The following is a 24837-nucleotide window of genomic DNA, read 5'->3' as shown; positions in this document are numbered from 1 at the left end:
GGAAGACCAGGAAGAGGGATGAAATGTGCCATTTTGGAGAATCGATCAACGACCACCCAAATAACAGTGTTGCCACGGGAAGGGGGTAAATCAGTAATAAAATCCATACCAATCAGAGACCAAGGCTGTTCGGGGACAGGCAGGGGATGAAGAAAACCAGCGGGCTTCTGGCGAGGAGTCTTATCCCGGGCACAGATAGTGCAGGCTCGCACAAAGTCCACAACATCCGTCTCCAGAGTCGGCCACCAATAGAAGCGAGAGATGAGTTGCACAGATTTCTTGATGCCCACATGACCTGCGAGATGGGAGGAGTGCCCCCATTTGAGGATTCCGAGCCGTTGGCGTGGAGAAACAAAGGTCTTTCCTGGAGGAGTTTGCCTGATGGAGGCTGGAGAAGTGGAAATCAGGCAGTCAGGAGGAATGATGTGTTGCGGAGAGAGTTCAACTTCCGAAGCATCCGAGGAACGAGAGAGAGCATCGGCCCTAATGTTCTTATCGGCAGGCCGAAAGTGAATTTCAAAATTAAATCGGGCAAAGAACAGAGACCACCGGGCCTGGCGAGGATTCAGCCGTTGGGCAGACTGGAGGTAGGAGAGGTTCTTGTGATCGGTGTAAATAATAACTGGAAATCTTGATCCCTCCAGCAGATGCCTCCATTCCTCAAGTGCTAATTTGATGGCTAGGAGCTCTCGATCCCCGATGGAGTAGTTCCTCTCCGCCGGAGAGAAGGTCCTAGAAAAAAACCCACAAGTGACAGCATGCCCGGAAGAATTTTTTTGTAGAAGAACAGCTCCAGCTCCCACTGAGGAGGCATCAACCTCCAATAGGAAGGGTTTGGAAGGGTCAGGTCTGGAGAGCACGGGAGCCGAAGAAAAGGGAGACTTGAGCCGTTTAAAGGCGTCTTCCGCTTGAGGAGGCCAAGACTTGGGATCGGCATTTTTTTTGGTTAAAGCCGCGATAGGAGCCACAACGGTAGAAAAATGTGGAATAAATTGCCTGTAATAATTGGCGAACCCCAAAAAGCGTTGGATAGCACGGAGTCCGGAGGGGCGTGGCCAATCTAAGACGGCAGAGAGTTTGTCTGGATCCATTTGTAGTCCCTGGCCAGAGACCAAGTATCCTAGGAAAGGAAGAGATTGGCATTCAAACAGACATTTCTCAATTTTGGCATAGAGTTGATTGTCACGAAGTCTCTGAAGAACCATACGGACATGCTGGCGGTGTTCTTCTAGATTGGCAGAAAAAATCAGGATATCGTCCAGATACACAACAACACAGGAGTACAAAAGATCACGAAAAATTTCATTAACAAAGTCTTGGAAGACGGCAGGGGCGTTGCACAGGCCAAAGGGCATGACCAGATACTCAAAGTGTCCATCTCTGGTGTTAAATGCCGTTTTCCATTCATCCCCCTCTCTGATACGGATGAGATTATAAGCACCTCTTAAGTCCAGTTTGGTAAAGATGTGGGCACCTTGGAGGCGATCAAAGAGTTCAGAGATGAGGGGTAGGGGGTAGCGGTTCTTAACCGTGATTTTATTAAGACCGCGGTAGTCAATGCAAGGACGTAGGGAGCCATCTTTTTTGGACACAAAGAAAAATCCGGCTCCGGCAGGAGAGGAGGATTTACGGATAAAGCCCTTTTTTAAATTTTCCTGGACGTATTCAGACATGGCAAGAGTCTCTGGGACGGACAGAGGATAAATTCTGCCCCGGGGTGGAGTAGTGCCCGGGAGGAGGTCGATAGGACAATCATAAGGCCTGTGAGGAGGTAGAGTCTCAGCTTGTTTTTTGCAAAAAACATCCGCAAAGTCCATATAGGCCTTAGGGAGACCGGTTACTGGAGGAACCACAGAGTCACGGCAAGGGTTACTGGGAACCGGTTTTAGACAGTCCTTGGAACAAGAGGGCCCCCAACTCTTGATCTCCCCAGTGGACCAATCCAGGGTTGGGGAATGAAGTTGAAGCCAGGGAAGTCCAAGGAGGATTTCAGAAGTGCAATTGGGGAGGACCAAAAGTTCAATCCTCTCGTGATGAGATCCGATGCACATTAGAAGGGGCTCCGTGCGGAAACGTATGGTACAGTCCAATCTTTCATTGTTTACACAATTGATGTAAAGGGGTCTGGCGAGACTGGTCACTGGGATGTTGAACCTGTTGACGAGAGAGGCCAAAATAAAATTTCCTGCAGATCCAGAGTCCAAGAAGGCCATAGTAGAGAAGGAGAAGGCAGAGGCAGACATCCGCACAGGCACAGTAAGACGTGGAGAAGCAGAGTAGACATCAAGGACTGTCTCACTTTTGTGCGGAGTCGGCGTACGTCTTTCCAGGCGGGGAGGACGGATAGGACAATCCCTCAGGAAGTGTTCGGTACTAGCACAGTACAGGCAGAGATTCTCCATGCGGCGTCGTGTCCTCTCTTGAGGTGTCAGGCGAGACCGGTCGACCTGCATAGCCTCCACGGCGGGAGGCACAGGAACGGATTGCAGGGGACCAGAGGAGAGAGGAGCCGAGGAGAAGAAACGCCTCGTGCGAACAGAGTCCATATCCTGGCGGAGCTCCTGACGCCTTTCGGAAAAACGCATGTCAATGCGAGTGGCTAGGTGAATGAGTTCATGTAGATTAGCAGGGATTTCTCGTGCAGCCAGAACATCTTTAATGTTGCTGGATAGGCCTTTTTTAAAGGTCGCGCAGAGGGCCTCATTATTCCAGGATAATTCTGAAGCAAGAGTACGGAATTGTACGGCATACTCGCCAACGGAAGAATTACCCTGGACCAGGTTCAACAGGGCAGTCTCAGCAGAAGAGGCTCGGGCAGGTTCCTCAAAGACACTTCGTATTTCCGAGAAGAAGGAGTGTACAGAGGCAGTGACGGGGTCATTGCGGTCCCAGAGCGGTGTGGCCCAAGACAGGGCTTTTCCAGACAGAAGGCTGACTACGAAAGCCACCTTAGACCTTTCAGTGGGAAACTGGTCCGACATCATCTCCAAGTGCAGGGAACATTGGGAAAGAAAGCCACGGCAAAACTTAGAGTCCCCATCAAATTTATCCGGCAAGGATAGGCGTAGACCAGAAGCGGCCACTCGCTGCGGAGGAGGTGCAGGAGCTGGCGGAGGAGATGATTGCTGAAGCTGTGGTAGTAACTGCTGTAGCATAACGGTCAGTTGAGACAGCTGTTGGCCTTGTTGCGCTATCTGTTGTGACTGCTGGGCGACCACCGTGGTGAGGTCAGCGACAACTGGCAGAGGAACTTCAGCGGGATCCATGGCCGGATCTACTGTCACGATGCCGGCTGGCAGGTAGTGGATCCTCTGTGCCGGAGAGGGATTGGCGTGGACCGTGCTAGTGGATCGGTTCTAAGTCACTACTGGTTTTCACCAGAGCCCGCCGCAAAGCGGGATGGTCTTGCTGCGGCGGTAGTGACCAGGTCGTATCCACTAGCAACGGCTCAACCTCTCTGGCTGCTGAAGATAGGCGCGGTACAAGGGAGTAGACAGAAGCAAGGTCGGACGTAGCAGAAGGTCGGGGCAGGCAGCAAGGATCGTAGTCAGGGGCAACGGCAGGAGGTCTGGAACACAGGCTAGGAACACACAAGGAAACGCTTTCACTGGCACGATGGCAACAAGATCCGGCAAGGGAGTGCAGGGGAAGTGAGGTGATATAGGGAAGTGCACAGGTGAACACACTAATTGGAATCACTGCGCCAATCAGCGGCTCAGTGGCCCTTTAAATCGCAAAGACCCGGCGCGCGCGCGCCCTAGGGAGCGGGGCCGCGCGCGCCGGGACAGGACCGAGGGAGAGCGAGTCAGGTACGGGAGCCGGGGTGCGCATCGCGAGCGGGCGCTACCCGCATCGCGAATCGCATCCCGGCTGGAAGCGGAATCGCAGCGCCCCGGGTCAGTGGATCTGACCGGAGCGCTGCAGTGAGGAGAGTGTAGCGAGCGCTCCGGGGAGGAGCGGGGACCCGGAGCGCTCGGCGTAACAAGAGACTGTAGATTTCACGTGCTGGCTAGGGTTCTAACAAGGTACAATTAACTTATCCAGGGCTTGACTTTCCACTGTACAGGGGAACACTTGCAGAACAGCGGGGCAGACTTGAGAAGAGATTTTCTTAGGCTTCCCTCGGGATTTCTGTACACACGACTTCACCTCCTTTTCACACTTGAGTTCAGCACACTAAGAACTGGTCTTGAACATTTGAAATACAGCAGACAGTCTCTTAGTGGGCCCAACATATGTGCAGCCGTCATGCCCAAGGAAATCTGAGACACCACACTCCTCACTGAGTGAGACGGGGTCCCGTTCAGGAGATCGTGGGGTTTCCAGCGGTGGTACCACCATTATCAGCTACTTATCTCCTATCTGGATAGGGAATAAGTTAATTTTGGCCACAGTACTCCTTTAACCCCTTAAGGACCCAGCCATTTTACACCTCAGGACCCGGCCATTTTTTGCAATTCTGACCACTGTCACTTTAAACATTAATAACTCTGGAATGCTTTTAGTTATCATTCTGATTCCGAGATTGTTTTTTCGTGACATATTCTACTTTAACATAGTGGTAAAATTTTGTGGTATCTTGCATCCTTTCTTGGTGAAAAATCCCAAAATTTTATGAAAAATTTGAAAATTTTGCATTTTTTTTTTAACTTTGAAGCTCTCTGCTTGTAAGGAAAATGGATATTCCAAAGAATTTTTTTTTTATTCACAAATACAATATGTCTACTTTATGTTTGCATCATAAAATTTACGTGTTTTTACTTTTGGAAGACACCAGAGGGCTTCAAAGTTCAGCAGCAATTTTCCAATTTTTCATAAAATTTCCAAACTCACAATTTTTCATGGACCAGTTCAGGTTTGAAGTGGATTTGAAGGGTCTTCATATTAGAAATACCCCACAAATGACCCCATTATAAAAACTGCACCCCCCAAAGTATTCAAAATGACATTCAGTCCGCGTTTTAACCCTTTAGGTGTTTCACAGGAATAACAGCAAAGTGAAGGAGAAAATTCACAATCTCCATTTTTTACACTCGCATGTTCTTGTAGACCCAATTTTTGAATTTTTACAAGGGGAAAAAGGAGAAAATGTATACTTATATTTGTAGCCCAATTTCTCTCGAGTAAGCACATACCTCATATGTCTATGTAAAGTGTTTGGCGGGCGCAGTAGAGGGCTCAGAAGGGAAGGAGCGACAAGGGGATTTTGGAGAGTACGTTTTTTTTAAATGCATGTTGCATTTAGGAAGCCCCTATGGTGCCAGAACAGCAAAAATCCCCCACATGGCATACCATTTTGGAAACTAGACCCCTTGAGGTACGTAACAAGGAATAAAGTGAGCCTTAATACCCCACAGGGGTTTCACGACTTTTGCATATGTAAAAAAATAAAAATAAAATTTCACTAAAATGTGTTTCCCATTTCACATTCACATTCACATTTTTGCAAGGGTTAATAGCAGAAAATACCCCCCAAACATTGTAACCCCCATCTCTTCTGAGTATGACGGTACCCAATAAGTTGACCTGAGGTGTACTATGGGTGAACTACAATGCTCAGAAGAGAAGGAGTCATATTTGGCTTTGAGAGCAAATTTTGCTCGGGGGCATGTCGCATTTAGGAAGCCCCTATGGTGCCAGGACAGCAAAAAAAAACACATGGCATACCATTTTGGAAACTAGACCCCTTGTGGAACGTAACAAGAAATAAAGTGAGCCTTTACCCCCCACTGGTGTCTGTCATATCTTTGGAACAGTGGGCTGTACAACATTTTTAATTTGCACAGCCAACTCTTCCAAAGATCTATCAGACACCTGTGGGGTGTAAATTCTCACTGCACCCCTCATTACATTCCGTGAGGGGTGTAGTTTCCGAAATGGGGTCACATGTGGGTTTTTTTTTTTTTTGCGTTTGTCAAAACCGCTGTAACAATCAGCCACCCCTGTGCAAATCACCTCAAATGTACATGGCGCACTCTCCCTTCTGGGCCTTGTTGTGCGCCCCCAGAACACTTTACGCCTACATATGGGGTATCTCCGTACTCGGGAGAAATTGCGTTACAAATTTTGTGGGGCTTTTTTCCCCTTTATCTCTTGTCAAAATGAAAAGTATAGGGCAACACCAGCATGTTAGTGTAAAAAGTTTATTTTTTTACACTAACATGCTGGTGTAGACCCCAACTTCACCTTTTCATAAGGGGTGAAAGGAGAAAAAGACCCCCAAGATTTGTTAGTCAATTTCTCCCGAGTACGGCGATACCCCATATGTGGCCCTAAACTGTTGCCTTGAAATACGACAGGGCTCCGAAGTGAGAGCACCGTGCGCATTTGAGGCCTGAATTAGAGATTTGCATAGGGGTGGACATAGGGGTATTCTACGCCAGTGATTCCCAAACAGGGTGCCTCCAGCTGTTGCAAAACTCCCAGCATGCCTGGACAGTCAACGGCTGTCTGGCAATACTGGGAGTTGTTGTTTTGCAACAGCTGGAGGCTCCATTTTGGAAAGAGTGGCGTACCAGGCGTTTTTCATTTTTATTGGGGAGGGAGGGGGGCTGTGTAGGGGTATGTGTATATGTAGTGTTTTTTACTTTTTATTTTATTTTGTGGTAGTGTAGTGTAGTGTTTTTAGGGTACAGTCACACGGGCGGGGGGTTACAGCGAGTTTGAGCTGCCGCGCAAAATTTGCTGCATCGCAAACTTGCAGCCCGATACTCACTGTAAGCCCCCTGCCCATGTGAATGTACCCTGTACATTCACAGGGGGGGGGGACCTCCAGCTGTTGCAAAACTACTACTCCCAGCATGCCTGAGAATGTTTGGGAGTTGTGGTTTTGCAACAGCTGGAGGCACACGGGTTGGGAAACACTGAGTTAGGAAACAATGTTTCCCAACCAGTGTGCCTCCAGCTGTTGCAAAACCACAACTCCCAAACATTCTCAGGCATGCTGAGAGTAGTAGTTCGGCAACATCTTTAGAGCCAGATGTTGCCGAACTACAACTCCCAGCATGCTTGGAGTTGTAGTTTTGCAACATCTGGAGGACTACAGTTTGCATACCACTAATACAGTGGTTCCCAATCTGTGCCCTTCCAGATGTTGCAAAACTACAACTCCCAGTATGCCAAAACTGTCCAGGCATGCTGGGAGTTGTAGTTCTGCAACATCTGAAGGGCCAGATGTTACAGAACTACAACTCCCAGCATGCTTGAACAGTAAGGGCATGCTGAGGATGTGTAGTTTTGCAACATCTGGAAGGGCACAGTGGTCTCCAAACTGTGGACCTCCAGATGTTGCAAAACTGCAACTCCCAGCATGCCCAGACGCCAAGGGCTGTCTGGGCATGCTGGGAGTTGTAGTTTACAGGGTCCCATTACAGCAATGCATGTCGCTTTACGGCGACGTGCATTGCTGTAAAGGGCCCGACCGCAGCTGAAGATATACTCACCTGTCGCCGCCGCCGCCATCTTCCTCGCCGGGATCCGGGTCTTCAGGGACGAGGTAAGTACCGGGGCCGGTCCCCAGCACTCCCCCGTCCCCCGCCGCGTCCTCCGGTCTTCCTCCCGTCCTCTCCGGACTTTCAGGGGCCGGGCAGGACGGGAGGAAGTAACCGCCCTCCCCCCTGCGATTGGTCGGTTAACTAACCGACAGATCGCAGGGAATAGGAGGAGGTGGCAGGCTTGCCACCTCGCTCCGATACTTCAGCATGGTCCTGGCTGTCTGTGACAGCCGGGATCATGCGAAATTACCGGGTGGTCGGGTCCCAGAGACCCGATCAGCCCGGTATCGCCGCAGATCGCAAGGGTGATTTCCCTACATGGCCCCCCTCGGCGTTTGCCCTGGATGCCTGCTGAAGGATTTCAGCAGGCATCCGGTTCCGATCTCTGCCCGGCGAGCGGCAGAGACCGGAAAACGCCATGACGTATGCATATGTCATGGGTCCTTAAGACCCAGGGTGTGATGACGTATGCATACGTCATGGGTCCTGAAGAGGTTAATTCTAAACATCATGTCTGGATGAAACCAGGCACTGCCCATCACCTGCCCTACACAATCCGTACAGTAATCATGGTGGGGGCAGCATCATGTCTGGGGGAAACCAGGCACTGCCCATCACCTGCCCAATACCATCCCTACAGTGATCATGGTGGGGGCAGCATCATGTCTGGGGGAAACCAGGCACTGCCCATCACCTGCCCAATACCATCCCTACAGTGATCATGGTGGGGGCAGCATCATGCATAGAGGAAACCAGGCACTGCCCATCACCTGCCCAATACCATCCCTACAGTGATCATGGTGGGGGCAGCATAGGTATGTCGGTTATAGAGAGATCAAAAGTTTTGATTTCCTCTTTGTACTAGACCCAATTCAGATGGGAGATGTGTGAGGTTTATACACAGTTCTATGACAATTTGATAATCCAGAAATATATGGCAGTCTGGCACCTATAATATCCTGCGCAATGTGAAAGAACTTCCATTGTTTACAAGGCTTTGCACAAGCATGGAGCAGCAGTGGGTGTCAGTGACACAGCAGGGAGGAGTGAGTCTCCATGGTGCCCTTCATCAACAAAATACGTCCTCTCTCAGCTTCTGTAATGTTCTCCTTTGTGAAGATCTGCCTGGAAATACCACAATGCTTCTCTATTACTGCAAGATAAGGTGAGAGAATTATTTTTATATCTCTGTTGCCAATTCATTTAGAACTTAATTGTAAGACTATGTTTCTGCAGCCCTGGTCATATTGCATTACAAATGTTATTTTAATGGCAAATAAGTGATGTGTCACATACACTGCTAAAAAAATAAAGGGAACACTAAGATAACACATCCTAGATCTGAATGAATGAACTAATCGTATGAAATACTTTCGTCTTTACATAGTTGAATGCGCTGACAACAAAATCACACAAAAATTATCAATGGAAATCAAATTTATCAACCCATGGAGGTCTGGATATGGAGTCACACTCAAAATCAAAGTGGAAAACCACACTACAGGCTGATCCAACTTTATGTAATGTCCTTAAAGGGGTACTCCGGTGAAAAACTTTTTTCTTTTAAATCAACTGGTGGCAGAAAGTTAAACATATTTGTAAATTACTTCTATTAAAAAATCTTAATCCTTCCTGTACTTATTAGCTGCTGAATACTACAGAGGAAATTATTTTCTTTTTGGAATGCTCTCTTATGACATCACGAGCACAGTTCTCTCTGCTGACATTATTATAATAATAATAACACTTTATTTATTGTTGCCCTTAGTGGTATTTGAACCCAAGTCCCCAGCACTGCAAGGCAGCAGTGCTAACCACTGAGCCACCATGCTGCCCTTAGTATGCATCTGCTATGCATCTGCTATGCATCTGCTATGCATGGTTGCTAAAATGGACAGAGATGTCAGCAGAGAGCACTGTGCTCGTGATGTCATTAGTGTTCCAAAAAGGAATTTCCTCTGTAGCATTCAGCAGCTGATAAGTACTGGAAGGATTACGATTGTTTTAATAGAAGTAATTTACAAATATGTTTCACTTTCTGCCACCAGTTGATTTAAAAGAAAAAAGGTTTTCACCAGAGTACCCCTTTAAAACAAGTCAAAATGAGGCTCAGTAGTGTGTGTGGCCTCCACGTGCCCGTATGACCTCCCTACAACGCCTGGGCATGATCCTGATAAGGTGGCGGATGGTCTCCTGAGGGATGTCCTCCCAGACCTGGACTAAACCATCCGCCAACTCCTGAACAGTCTGTGGTACAACGTGGCGTTGATGGATGGAGCCAGACATGATGTCCCAGATGCGCTCAATCGGATTCAGGACTGGGGAACGGGCGGGCCAGTCCATAGCATCAATGCCTTCCTCTTGCAGGAACTGCTGACGCACTCCACTATTGCATTAGGGGGAACCCAGGGCCAACCGCACCAGCATATGGTCTCACAAGGGGTCTGAGGATCTCATCTCGGTACCTAATGGCAGTCAGGCTACCTCTGGCAAACACATGGAGGGCTGTGCAGCTCCCCAAGGAAATGCCACCCCACACCATTACTGACCCACCTCCAAACTAGTCATGCTGGAGGATGTTGCAGGCAGCAGAACATTCTCCATGGTGTCTCCAGACTCTGTCATGTCTATCACATGTGCTCAGTGTCAACCTGCTTTCATCTGCGAAGAGCACAGGGTGCCAAACGTCCTGCACGGTGTTGGGCTATAAGCACAACCCCCTCCTGTGGACATTGGGCCCTCATACCCCCCTCATAGAGTCTGTTTCTGACCGTTTGAGTGGACATGCACATTTGTGGCCTGCTGGAGGTCATTTTGCAGGGCTCTGGCAGTGCTCCTCCTGCTCCTTCTTGCACAAAGGCGGCAGTAGCGGTCCTGCTGCTGGGTTGTTGCCCTCCTATGGTCTCCTCTACGTCTCCTGATGTACTGGCCTGTCTCCTGGTAGCGCCTCCATGCTCTGGACACTACACTGACAGACACAGCAAACCTTCTTGCCACAGCTCGCATTGATGTGCCATCCTGGATGAGCTGCACTACCTGAGCCACTTGTGTGGGTTGTAGACTCCGTCTCATGCTACCACTAGAGTGAAAGCACCGCCAGCATTCAAAAGTGACCAAAACATCAGCCAGGAAGCATAGGAACTGAGAAGTGGTCTGTGGTCACCACCTGCAGAATCACTCCTTTATTGGGGGTGTCTTGCTAATTGCCTATAATTTCCACCTGTTGTCTGTTCCATTTGCACAACAGCATGTGAAATTGATTGTCAATCAGTGTTCTTCCTGAGTGGACAGTGTGATTTCACAGAAGTGTCATTGACTTGGAGTTACATTGTGTTGTTTAAGTGTTCCCTTTATTTTTTTTGAGTAGTGTATTTTGTTCTGCACCCAAAACCTGAGCGTTATAGACACATGAAGAGGATGCAACACAGTAGGGACACAATTGGGATATAGATTAAAAGGGTACTCCACTGCCCCAGCATACGGAACATTTTGTTCCGAACGCTGGGTGCGGGCTGCGGGGGAAGTCACGACACAACGCTGGGGGAGTGGAGTACCCCTTTAAACCTGATGGACTCTGGCCTTTTTTCAACCTTATGAACTATGTGATGTTTACAGGTTAAACTACTGTTTGCCTGCAAAATCGTGCGGCTATCAGTGTATGTTCAAACAGCAGATTTACTGCAGAAGTTTCTGTCATTGTCCCATTTATCTAAATTAACCCCTTAAAGGAAAACTCTCAGCTTTCTCCCCCCACACTAACCAGCGGTACTGGCTGGTAGTGTGGGGGACACTGATCAGTTTGATGCTTAATCTATTTTTGGTATATGCTAATGAGGGGCTAACTGGCACGGGCCGGGCTAACTGGCACTCTGACGTCAGTGCCGCCCAGCTCATCAATATTTCTCTCTCTTCTCCCCGCTCTGTGATGAAGAGAGAGGGGAGGAATATTGATGAGCTGGGCGGCGCTGCGGCCCGGCACTGACATCAGAGTGCCAGTTAGCCCGGCTGGTGCCAGTTAGGACCTCATTAGCATATATATATATCAAACTGATCAGAGTCCCCCGCACTACCAGCCAGTACCGCTGGTTAGTGCGGGGGGAGAATGCTGACCGTTTTCCTTTAAGGACCAAGCCCATTATGATCTTAAAGGGGTACTCAGACCCTAAGACATCTTATCCCTTTTCGCGGTCTCTTCTGCAGTCTCTCATGCAGCACCCACCTGTGGGAGCTGCAGGCAGCACCGCAGCCTCCGAGTCTGCCGGGTTACGACTACAGGGCTGGAGTATCGTGATGTCACAACTCTGCCCCCGTATGACATCACACCCCACCCCCACAATGCAAGTCTATGGGAGGGAGCGTGATATCCCCTTTGGATAGGGGATAAGATGTCTTAGGGTCGGAGTACCCCTTTAATGACCAGAGCATTTTTTGCCCATCTGACCACTGTCACTTGAAGCATTACTAACTCTGCGATGCTTTTACTTACGAATTTGATTCCGAGTTAGTTTTTTCGTGACATACTCTACTTTAACATAGGGGTAAATTTTTGTCAATACTTGCATCATTTCTTGGTGAGTATTCAAAATGACATTCAGAAAGTGTTAACCCTTTAGGTGTTTCACAGGAATTGCATCAAAGTGAAGGAGGAAATTCAAAATCAAAATTTTTTATACTAACATGTTCTCGTAGACCCAGTTTTTGAATTTTTACAAGGGGTAAAAGGAAAAAAAAAAAAAAAAAATGTGTAACCCAATTTCTCCCGAGTAAGGAAATACCTCATATGTGAACAGAAAGTGTTCTGTGGGTACACTAGAGGGCTCAGAAGGAAAGGAGCGACATTGGGATTTAGGAAGCCCCTATGGTGCCATAACAGCAAAAAAAAAAAAAACACATGGTATACTATTTTGGAAACTACACCCCTCAAGGCACGTAACAAGGGGTACAGTGAGCCTTAACGCCCCACAGGTGTTTGACGACTTTTTGGTAAAGTCGAATATGTAAATGTAAAAATTTTTTCACAAAAATGTAGTTTTTCCCCCCAAATTTACAATTTTTACAAGATGTAATAGGAGAAAATACCCCCCAAAAGTTGTAACACCATTTCTTCTGAGTATGGAAATACCCCATGTGTGGACGTCAAGTGCTCTGCTGGCGCACTACAATGCTCAGAAGAGAAGGAGCGACATTTGGCTTTTTGAAAGCAAATTTTGCTGAAATGGTTTTTGGGGGCATTTCACATTTAGGAAGCTCCATAACAGAAAAAAAAACACATGGCATACTATTTTGGAAACTACACCCTTCAACTACACCCACAAGGGGTACAGTGAGCCATAACACCCCACAGGTGTTTGACGACTTTTCGTTAAAGTCGGATGTGTAAGTGAATTTTTTTATCACTAAAATGCATTTTTTTCCCCCAAAATTTACCATTTTTACAAGAGGTAATAGGAGAAAATGCCCCCCAAAATTTGTAACCCCATTTCTTCTGAGTATGGAAATACCCCATATGTGGATGTAAAGTGCTCTGCGGGCGAACTACAATGCTTAGAAGAGAAGGAGCGCCATTGAGCTTTTAGAGAGAGAATTTATTTGGAACGGAAGTCGGGGACCATGTGCATTTACAAAGCCCCCCATGGTGCCAGAATAGTGGACCCCCCCCCTACATGTGAGCCCATTTTGGAAACTACACCCCTCATGGAATGTAATAAGGGGTACAGTGAGCATTTACACCTCACTGGAGTTTGACAGACTTTTGGAACAGTGGGCTTTGCAAATGGAAAATTACAATTACACTGTACAAAAAATCTGTCAGACACCTGTGGGGCGTAAATGCTCACTGTACCCCTTATAACATTATGTGAGGGGTGTAGTTTCCAAAATGTTCCACTGTTCTGGCACCATGGGGGCTTTGTAAATGCACATGGCCTTCTACATGGCTATAGCGCGCCAGCAGAGCACTTTACTTCCACATATTGGGTATTTATATACTTTTTTCCTAAAACCCCTTGTGAAAATGAAAAATTTGGGATAACACCAACATTTTCACCTCCAACTTTAACAAAAATTCTTTAACCCCTTAAGGACCCGGGCTTTTTCCGTTTTTTCATTTTCAATTTTTCCTCCTTAACTTTAAAAATCATAACTCTTAAAAATTTTCACCTAAAATTATATATAATGGCTTAATTTTTGCGTCACTAATTCTACTTTGTAATGACATTAGTCATTTTACCCAAAAATCTACGGTGAAACGGGAAAAAAAATCAATGTGCGACAAAATTGATGAAAAAACACTATTTTGTAAGTTTTGGGGGCTTCTGTTTTTACGCAGTACATTTTTTGTCAAAAATGATACCTTATCTTTATTCTGTAGGTCCATACGGTTAGAATGATTCCCTACTTGTATAGGTTTGAATTTGTATCACTTCTGAAAAAAATCATGAATACATGCAGGAAAATTTATACGTTTAAAATGGTAATCTTTTGACCCCTATAACTTTTTTATTTTTCTGTGTTCAGGGCGCTTTGAGGACTCATTTTTTGCGCCGTCATCTGAAGTTTTTAGCGGTACCATTTTTGTTCTGACCAGACTTTTTGATCACTTTTTATTCACTTTTTGTGGTATAAAAAGTGATCAAAAATGCGCTATTTTGGAATTTTTTTGCGCGTACGCCATTGAACGAGCGGTTTAAAAAGCGGTATATTTTTATAATTCGGACATTTCCGCACGCGGCGACACCACATATGTTTATTTTTATTATTATTTACATAATGTTTTTTTTTATTCTTGGAAATGCCGGGTGATTCAAACTTTTATTAGGGGAAGGGATAATTGAAAGGGTTAATGATTTTTTTTACACTTTTCTTATGCAATATTATAGCTCCTATAGGGGGGGTTATAACATTGCATGTACTGATCTTTTACACTGATTGATCCATCTCCATAGGAATGCATCAATCAGTGTTTTCGGCGATTGAATGCTCAAGCCTGGATCTCAGGTTTGAAGCATTAATTCGGCGATCGGACAGCACAGGAGAAGGTAAGAGACCTTCCTCCTGTGCTACAGCTGTTCGGGATGCCGCGATTATACCGCGGCGATCCCGAACAGCTCCCTGAGCTAGCCGGGCACTTTTACTTTCGTTTTTAGCCGCGATCAGTGCCGTGCGCTATTAGAGGCGGGTCCCGGCTTCACTATGACGCCGGGCCCGCCGCGATATGATGCGGGGTCACCGCGTGACCTCGCGTTATATCGCAGGACCGGGACTCATGACGTACGCATACGTCATGGGTCCTTAAGAGGTTAAACATCTGTGGGGTGTTAAGGCTCACTATACCCCTACTTACGTTCCGTGAGGGGTTTAGTTTCCAAAATGGGGTCACATGAGGGTGTTTTTTTTTTGCATTTATGTCAGAACCGCTGTAACGATCAGCCACCCCTGTGCAAATCACCTCAAATGTACATGGCGCTCTCACTTCTGAGCCTTGTGGCAGAGCATTTTACGCCCACACATATGGGGTATGCTTTGCTTTAAGTAACTCTGTGTCAAAAGAACAGAAAAAGTATAGGTGTTCAGGGTAGTGCATAAAAATTAACTTTTATTTGGATCATTAAAAATCACCCAAAAACGTGTTTGATTCCAACACCATTAAAAATTTAATAAATGTAGACCATCAGGAGCAATAACCTTCCAGAATCGGAGGAGACGCTCAAACTGTGCCACAGCTAATTAGTAACTATAAGTTACCAAAATTAGCAGCATATCATACCACTATTATATTGTACCGCCGACGCGTTTCTGCCATAAATTTATATGGCGTCCTCAGGGAGGCATATAATATGTACAGAGAAGGTATGTCAGATTGACAGGTTTTATGTATATACAATCGCTATATCAAATAGAATCAAAAGTATTAAAGAGGTCCTTGGCGTAGGGAACAGGTCATCCATCTGCAATAAAAATATTCTCCTATCCCTATAAATCCTGTAGGGAAAAGCAACAGGTATATATAAATAATAAGACTCTGTCCCTGTATTATAGGCCAGGACTCTATCCGTTGGTCCACGGATCCCTGGTTCGCGGGGCGGGCGCGACAACCTGCTGTGGTGCAGGGAGCTGGCTCCGTCCAGCTCTGTTCACTGCGGTGTGTGAACTGAGACGCCGATTCTGGAAGGTTATTGCTCCTGATGGTCTACATTTATTCAATTTTTAATGGTGTTGGAATCAAACACGTTTTTGGGTGATTTTTAATGATTCAAATAAAAGTAAATTTTTATGCACTACCCTGAACACCTATACTTTTTCTGTTCTTTTGACATATTTGAATGCTGGGTGGAATTACGCTTAAGCGTGGTCTGACGTGGGATCTAACATATTTACGTCTAGTTGATTCTTTAAGTAACTCCTTAAGGGGTTAAAGGAGTACTTCGGTGCAAACCCCTTTTTTTTTTTTACTTCTGTTTAAACATCTTAATCCTTCCAGTACTTATCAGCTGCTGTATACAACAGAGAAAGTTCTTTTTTTTTTTTCTGTCTGACCGCAGTGCTCACTGCTGACACCTCTGTCCGTATTAGAAACTGTCCAGAGGAGGAGAGGTTTGCTATGAGGATCTGCTCCTACTCTGGACAGTTCCTGACATGGACAGAGGTGTCAACAGAGAGCACTGTGGTCAGAGAGAAAATAATCCCACCGATCAGTTAATTATCTATTGCCTATTCTGTGGATAAAATTTAAAAATGAGTCGGGTGCTATTAATTAAAAAGAGTCAGGAGCTCATAACTTAAAAAATCCAACCTTACTCACCTTCCCCCTATTCCCCGCAGCTGCCTTTCTTACGGCTCCCAGTCCCCCACTGATTTCTGATTTCTGTGATGCTTCAAGCCTACAATAAATGCCCAGTCAGCTCCTCCCCCCCCACCCCCGAGGTGAGTCACTGCTATGGCCAGTGGCTAGCTGGATGGGCAGTTCCTGTAGGGTCGATGCGTCAAAGGAAGCAGAGAAGAACATGAGGGAACAGGGTGCTGTTGGAATGGCAACAGTGGGGTATCAGGGTAGGTAAGTATGTAAGTTGTTTTTTTTTCAACATTTTTAGCACCCAACTAACTTAATGTAATTTTTGTGGCTGAAATTTAACATAATTATTAAAAACTGCCATGGTTCTGCCACAATTACAAGAAACACCCAAAAAACCAAATGCAACAAAAAGCACAAAAAAGTTCCAGAAAAGATGACTGATAGGAGTCGGACTCTGTGTCAGATTACAGATCACTTGGTGTGTTTTAATGGTTTTAAAGTTCTTGATGGTGAGAGAAGGATATCTCGTGTGACGAAAATACAATTCCGCCCCTCCCTCCCCAATTCAGTTCTCACCTGGCAAGGCAGGGCACATGACTTTTATACTCCGGTAAGGTGACAAATGCAGTGCTTTGCAGTCTAATTGTATAGGATCTATAGTATTTTGCTTTGCTACATGTTCTGTGACCCCCCCCCCCCCTGAATCTGATTAGTCTAGCAGGTCGTAGGTCACAGGTCAGTTCTCTTCTAGAGAATGCATGGAGGGGGCTGCATCGATCCTGCTCTGCCCAAGAAGTGAGCCAGGGCACTGTTCAGGAGATCAGACACCTATCCTGTTAATAGGGAAGAAGTTTTTTTTTTTTTTATTGGAATATAAAAAAAAAAAAAAAAAGGTTTTTTTTTTGTAGATATTGATATTACATACAGTACTTGTTATGGTGCCCCCTGGTGTTTCTTTGATTCCCTTTCATAATATCCAAGTGTGTCCGGTGCTGGTGGTCACATGCTAGGTAGATCAGTCCTGGTTACACATGCTCAATAGCTCAGTGCTGGTCAGACGTGGCTCACTTCTCATCATACATGCTGAAAGCATAGTGCTCACACATACTCAGTACCTCAATCTTCAGCCTACAAATACCAAACACTACAGTTTGTGAGTTAAAGGGGTATTCCCCCTGTCAGGGGCAGATCCAGAGTCTAGTCTCAAGAGGGGCACAATCAGAGTATCCTGCGGTGGTCGACCCACCCCCTCCCATAGGCTTGCATTGAGGGGGCGTGGTGTGACGTCACCCCCACAGCCCGCACCCAGCATTCGGAACAAAATGTTCCAAACGGTGGGGCAGTGGACTACCCCTCTAAGTATGCAGCATAGTTCCCCCCCCCCACATTAAGTTGGCAGCACAGTTCCCCCCACATTAGGTAGGCAGCACGGCTCCCCCCACATCAGGTTCCCCCCACATTAGGTTGGCAGCATAGTTCCCCCCCACATTAGGTTGGCAGCATGGTTCCCCCCTCCCCCACATTAAGTCGGCAGCATAGTTCCCCCCCACATTAAGTCGGCAGCACAGTTCCCCCCACATTAGGTTGGCAGCACAGTTCCCCCCACAATAGGTTGGCAGCATAGTTCCCCCACATTAGGTTGGCAGTATGTTCCCCCACATATGGTTGGCAGTATAGTTCCCCCACATTAGGTTGGCAGTATGTTCCCCCACATTAGGTTGGCAGTATGTTCCCCCACATTAGGTTGGTAGCATAGTTTCTCCCACATTAGGATGGCAGTATGTTCCCCCACATTAGGTTCGCAGTATGTTCCCCCACATTAGGTTGGCAGTATAGTTACCCCACATTAGGTTGGCAGTATAGTTACCCCACATTAGGTTGGCAGTATAGTTACCCCACATTAGGTTGGCAGTATAGTTTCCCCACATTAGGTTGTCAGTATAGTTTCCCCACATTAGGTTGGCAGTATTGTTTCCCCACATTAGGTTGGCGGTGGCCCCCACAGACATACAGCCTCCAGCCATATAAAGTGTATGGCTGGAGGCTGTATGCCTGTGTACTGCCCCCCTTCAGTGCTCAATCCACCGCTGGTCCATAGCAGTAGGTTCCGGGATCGGGGGAGCGATGGTCGGAGCACTGAAGCTGACGTGCCGCTGGTAACTTACATGCTGGCCCGCGTGCGTTGATCCTCTGCTCCATTCAATGCCTCCCGACGGCCCCTGCGTTTTTAAAGTTAACGTGGGGCGGCAGAGAGTTAATGGGAGCATCCTTGTGTCCCGAAAAGATCCGCCATCCTTGTGCCCCTGGATCCGCCACTGCCCCCTCTAGACATCTTATCCCCTATCCTAAGGATAGAGAATAAGATGTCTGATCGCGGGGGTGCCATCTGCGCTGGGGTCCTGGACAGCTGTGGTTGTGATGTCACACCAAGCCTCGTTTGTGACATTACACTGCGCCCCCCCTCCATTCATGTCTATGACATGACTGGGGGGGGGGGGGGGGGGGGGGCGTGACATCAAAAGGGGGCATGGCGTGATGTCACAACCACAGCCGCCTAAACACAGCGTTCTGAACTTAATGTTGAGTACGCCGGGTAACTGCATAGAATGTATCAGCAGATAAGAACCATTGGGTCAATCTTCTCTGCCAAAAATTATGAATTCTATTAATAGTCCTTGTCCCTATCTTATATGAAGAATATCCTTTTGCCTATCCCTATCTTATATGAAGGATAGCCTTATACCTATCCCTATCTTATATGAAGGATATCCTTTTGCCTATCCCTATCTTATATGAAGGATAGCCTTATACCTATCCCTATCTTATATGAAGGATAGCCTTATGTCTATCCCTATCTTATATGAAGGATAGCCTTATACCTATCCCTATCTTATATGAAGGATAGCCTTATGCCTATCCCTATCTTAACTGAAGGATAGCCTTATACCTATCCCTATCTTATATGAAGGATAGTCTTATGCCTATCTATCTTATATGAAGGATAGCCTTATGCCTATCTCTTTCTTATATGAAGGATAGCCTTATGCCTATCCATATCTTATATGAAGGATAACCTTATGCCTACCCCTATGTTAGATTTTATGCTGCGAATATATACTCTTAATATATACTAGTAAATCAATGATAAAATCAATGAAAAATCTGCATCATCAAGTCCACATCAAATAATAGTACATGTGACATACTCTTTTTTCCCCATTATTGTCTCCTTTGTGCTTTTTTTAACAGTCACCTTTATTAACAGCTTGACAAGCTCACCTAGAGACAGTTATTTGTGTGTATTTTTAAAATGGATAACTTTATTAATATCATCGTCAAGATACAGACAGCATTAACTGAATGTGAATGGTCATATGATGTGTGTGTCAGGTCACATGACTGATGCCATGTTTAGTCCTATCAGTTAGCCCATGGGTTAAACCCTCTTACTGTACAGAGATGGCCCAGCATAAAAAAGGTGAATGAGCAGAAAATTCAACCCCATCCGGCATATGGGCGTAACTGCACGGTTCAGCGGGCAATTCCCGAAAATTGACATGCAGTTACTCCCTTTGGGTGACATGGACTCAGGGAAGGTGCCAGTGTCATCCGTGGCTGCCATACATTGCCGGATTCCCAGGCTGGAGCAGAGTGGAAGTTCCAAGCCTGACAAGTACAGGGGTTATTGTGGGACCCCTCATGTTCTCCAAATGGGGCCCATATTACTTCTAATCGCTCTAGCCAACACCTTCGGTGACGAACTGGTCTTGGTAGTGATGGCCTGCTCGCCTATCAGTAGTTGAGGACATTGTTGTGGCCGGTGATTAGCTGAGTGGGCCGTCACTCCAGAGACCAGTTAGTCTCGGTTGGGGCCGGAGTGTTCAGAGTTAGGAGATGAGCCTCATTCTAGTCACTTATTTCCTGTGCTTTGCATAGGTGTGATTAGATGGATTATCCCTTTAACCCTTTAGATGCTGTGGTCAGTGCGACCGCAGCATCTAGCAAAGTTACAAAGGGATAGAGCTCTGTAGGCCCAATACACTGCACTATAATGTAGTGTATTTAACCTACAATCATGAAATCTCATAGTCTAGTCTCAAACAAAAGTAAAAATACGTAAAAAAATACGTAAAAATACACTATTCCCCTTTTCCCTTTCAGAAATGACTTAAAGGGGTTCTCCAGCATAAGGTGATTTTAGTACGTACCTGGCAGACAGTAATGGACATGCTTAGGAAGGATCTGCACTTGTCTTGTGACTAAATTACTATGTTGTGAAATTACCAGAACACTGTGGCTAGCTTTTTGTGAACTTGTATTTCCTGTTTGACTTTTCAATTTTTTTTACTACAAATCCCAGAATTCAATTTTCCTCCCTCCCACACATCAGCCACCCCACCCATTGAAACAAAAGACCTGTGGTTTTCAATCAGGGTGCCTACAGCTGCTGCATTAGTTGCAGTCGATCTCTCTCCCACCAAGCGATCGCTCCACCCATTGAAGCAGACTCGGCCGCATTGCAACAACAGCAGTCATTTTGTATGCTGTTAAAAATAAATATTGTGGTGAAAATCACAGAAGAATTGTGAGAAAACAGTCACACACAGGTACAGACACTAAATTATGTACTACACTAACTTTACAGCCCCTGTAGCATAGTCAAATAAAAAGAATTCCTGGAATACCCCTTTAAGAATATATATATATATATATATATATATATATATATATATATATACACACACACACACACACACACATATTTGCCCTGAAAAAACACAATAATCACAAAATAATCACAATATTTAGCTTGTGTGGTGAGTGCCCTAAACAATAATAAAAGTAATAAAACACTTGCCAAAATTACAGTTTTTTCAGTACTTCTGCCTCTGTAAAAGTTAAATAAAAAGTGATCAAAATTGTTCATGTGCCCCAAAATAGTACTAATTCAATTCATGCTTCAAAAAAAAACACAAGCCCTCACACAAGTTTTGTTTTTATTTGTTTTAATCATGTGAATGTAATAAGCTATAAAAATAAAAGTATATAAATTAAATATTACCATAATCGTATCAGCCTGCACAATAAAATTGACATGTCGGTTATACCGCATAGCAAGTATCAAATAAATTACACATAAAAGTATCACAGAAAATTACTTTAGGTTACTCGGGAGCTCGTGACGTCATAACCCCGCCCCCTCATGACTTCACGCTCCGCCCCCTCAATGCAAGTCTATGGGAGGGGGCGTGACAGCCGTCACGCCCCCTCCCATAGACTTGCATTGAGGGGGCGGAGCGTGAATACACGAGCGGCGGGGCTATGACGTCACGAGCTCCTGGCTCAGTTTGTTCCAAACGCTGAGCAGCGGAGTACCCCTTTAATTAGTCACTGGAGGGGGCTGGATCACAGGGACCCTGGGCAACTGCCCCTTTTACTCTCCCACTATTTGGGCCCTGTTCACCAGCATCAACCATCAAAGGTGCCAATACTTCCCTGGTGCCATTTTATGCTTTTATATGTAACGTAGGATACAGTTGGTCTCCAGAAGACGTTCCTTACATGGGGCTGACAGGTATTTGCCCTGATAGGGTCTTAGTAACGGTTTTGTTATTAGAATCTTATATATATGTATTTTTTTTCTCTCTTAATGATAGGGATCCACAGGATGTCCGACTTCACTGAACTCCACCAAGCAGCAGCTCTCGGGGATTATGATTTGGTCTCAGAGATCTTGAAGAGAGGTCTCCACGATCCAAATCACAAAGATATCGACTGGAGCGACAGGACCGCGCTGCACTGGGCCGCAGCCAAAGGTACATCCAGTCAAACTACACCGGACCCTTGCCACCTAGTTGCAGTGGATACTTTGGGGCCTACAGGCTGTTAGGGCATGCTGGAAGTTGTGGTTATACTAAAGCAGAAGCCGCGGCCTTATACCTATACCAATGGGAATTTTTGGGCAGTGTATTCATTCCAGTCAGGGGAAGAACAGCAAATGAATGACAGATGGTCAGACTATATATGAATTTCTGGACTGTGCAATTTAGGGGGGAAAAAAACCCTTAAATCAGCCCTTTATTCTTTGTTTTTATATAGATAGTGATTTCCTCCATTTATATGTGAGGAGGGCAGATTTTATTTCCCTAGGGGCAGATGGCATGAACCCTTTGTATTTGTGACGCCAGGGCGTGGTTAACCTCTGTACCACCCGATGTATGGCCGCTGGTTCCTGGGCCAGGCACGGGGCAAATAATGACTCCAACGCCAAGTTAAAGAACAACGGCAGCTTTACTGAGGCAGACAGATGGTATAGTCTTTACAGCTCAGTTAGGCCCAAGGAGGTGACCAGTGACTTTAGAGACTTGCGGGCTCGCTGGGACTTGTAGTGGACTTGGACAGAATGCTGCAGACCCATGCTGAATTCGGACAAACTTGACTGACTGGACTATGACTGACTAGACTTCCCCCTTGTGTAGCTTACCAGGTTTTGATGTTCACCTGTGGGGCACTTGGTTGGTGGAAGCGTGACTGCATGAATAGGCCTTGAGTCTCCTCACAACACCAGACACTCTCAGGTCTTGACTGTTCTGCTCCTCAGCTAAGACTGACTATCTAGCTCCTCCCAGGGTTTATATGGGAGACACTTTGGAGGGGTCCCATTGGTCACCCACAAGTCATCTGGTCACTGACACCTTCCCTGGTTACAAGACATGGTAACAAGATTTAAAAGGGGTACTACCGTGGAAAACTTTTTTTTAATCAACTGGTGCCAGAAAGTTAATCAGATTTGTAAATTACTTCTATTAAAAATTCTTAATCCTTCCAGTACTTATTAGGGATTGTATACTACAGAGGAAATGTTTATCCTTTTGGATTTCTCTTATGTCACGACCACAGTGCTCTCTGCTGACCGCTGCTGTCCATTTTAGGAACTGTCCAGAGCAGCATGTTTGCTATGGGGATTTTCTCCTGCTCTGAACAGTTCCTAAAATGAACAGCAGAGGTCAGCAGAGTTCACTGTGGTCGTGACATTAGAGAAATCCAAAAAGAAAAACATTCCCTTTGTAGTATACAGCCTCTAAAAAGTACTGGAAGGATTAAGATTTTTTTTACAATACTGCAACACAAAAAGAGAAACACAGCCGCACATCCACCATATGTAATTTGATCTACTTGCTTCTCAGCATAATTTCAAAGACTAACAGGTTGATCAAAAAGTACAAGCCCACTCGCCACGTCAAGGCCACCTCATTTGAGTGGGTCCCTAACCTGACACTGGCGTAGCCCCCGGCGACCACTGCCTCCGAGACCCCATGCCCAACGGGGGGAGCGACCCAGTGGTCAGGCAGCCCCACTACTGCCCGACCAAGCCCCTGGCTCTGGGCCACTCCACCCCACAGACAAAGCGTCACAGAAACAATGGCCGCCACAGAGAACCACACCAGTATGAAACCTATCATGTGCTCACGCCTCACGGCCAGAGGGGTGGGAAAATGGTCGGAGGAAACCCTTATGCAGTTTCCTGCTAATTAAAAACGCCTGGGCCAAATGGGTGGGGCGGAGTGCTGGCTATGGAAGAAGGGAGAGATTACAAATGTGCAACACAAAAAGAGAGAAACAGAAACACAGCCGCACATCCGCCATTTGTAACTTGATCTACTTGCTTCTCAGCATAATTTCAAAAACTGACAGGTTGTTAGTATACATTTTGATCAAAAAATACAAGCCCACTCGCCACGTCAAGACCACCTCGTTAGAGTGGGTCCCTAACCTGACAATGGCGTATGGATGCTCATAGTATTTGTTCTTTTTGGGAACTTCTAGCCCATTGTCTCTCCAACCAGGGGGTCTCCAGCTGTTGCAAAACTACAATTCCCAGCATGCCCGGACAGCCGAAGGCTGTCCGGGCATGCTGAGAGCTGTAGTTTTGCAACAGCTGGAGGCACCCTGGTCAGGGAACATTGCTCTAGCCAGTCATGACTAACGGGGTACTCCACTGGAAAACTTTTTTTTTTTTTTTTTTTTTTTTTTTTTATCAACTGGTGCCAGAAAGTTAAACAGATTTGTAAATTACTTCTATTTAAAAATCTTAATCCTTCCAGTAGTTATCAGCTGCTTTATGCTACAGAGGAAGTTCTTTTCTTTTTGAATTTCCTTTCTGTCTGATCACAGTGCTCTCTGCTGACACTTCTGTCCATTTTAGGAACTGTCCAGAGCAGGAGCAAATCCCCATAGCAAACATATGCTGCTCTGGACTGTTCCTGATACAAACAGAGGTGTCAACAGAGAGCACTGTGGTCAGGCTGAAAGGAAATTTAAAAAGAAAATAACTTCCTGTGGTGCATATAGCAGCTGATAAGTTCTGGAAGGATTAAGATTTTTAAATAGAAGTAATTTACAAATCTGTTTAACTTTCTGGCACCAGTTGATTTAAAAGCCAAATGTTTTTCAGGGGAGTACCCCTTTAAGGACAGTGAACTGTCCTTGTTGGCTCTACCAGTGTTGTGATCAATAAAGTTCAAGATTTTAACAAATTTTGGAGCTGCTCTA

General features: G+C 45.9%; 2 protein-coding genes across 9 annotated transcripts in view; one reads left to right on the top strand and one right to left on the bottom strand.

Annotated features, from left to right (window-relative positions):
* PLA2G7 (phospholipase A2 group VII) overlaps positions 1-22786 on the bottom strand; it is a 101000-nt gene extending 78214 nt beyond the window's left edge. The window contains exon 1 of the mRNA XM_056563885.1: positions 22769-22786. The gene's annotated coding sequence lies outside the window, so the exon portion shown is untranslated. The remainder of the gene's footprint in view (positions 1-22768) is intronic.
* ANKRD66 (ankyrin repeat domain 66) overlaps positions 1-24837 on the top strand; it is a 55332-nt gene that overhangs the window by 27363 nt on the left and 3132 nt on the right. For 5 of the 8 annotated variants that reach the window (XM_056563891.1, XM_056563890.1, XM_056563894.1 and 2 more), the window contains one exon: positions 21942-22100. In XM_056563891.1, the coding sequence (XP_056419866.1) occupies positions 21942-22100 (159 nt within the window). Of the gene's footprint in view, positions 1-8383; positions 8659-19633; positions 19763-21831; positions 21860-21941; positions 22101-24837 lie in introns of those variants that run through there. The other 3 variants (XM_056563895.1, XM_056563888.1, XM_056563889.1) reach the window with 3 other exon arrangements.

This window comes from Hyla sarda, chromosome 3 (genome assembly GCF_029499605.1).
Source record: "Hyla sarda isolate aHylSar1 chromosome 3, aHylSar1.hap1, whole genome shotgun sequence".
Lineage (NCBI taxonomy): Eukaryota > Metazoa > Chordata > Amphibia > Anura > Hylidae > Hyla > Hyla sarda.
This window is presented reverse-complemented; position numbering and strand designations above follow the sequence as displayed.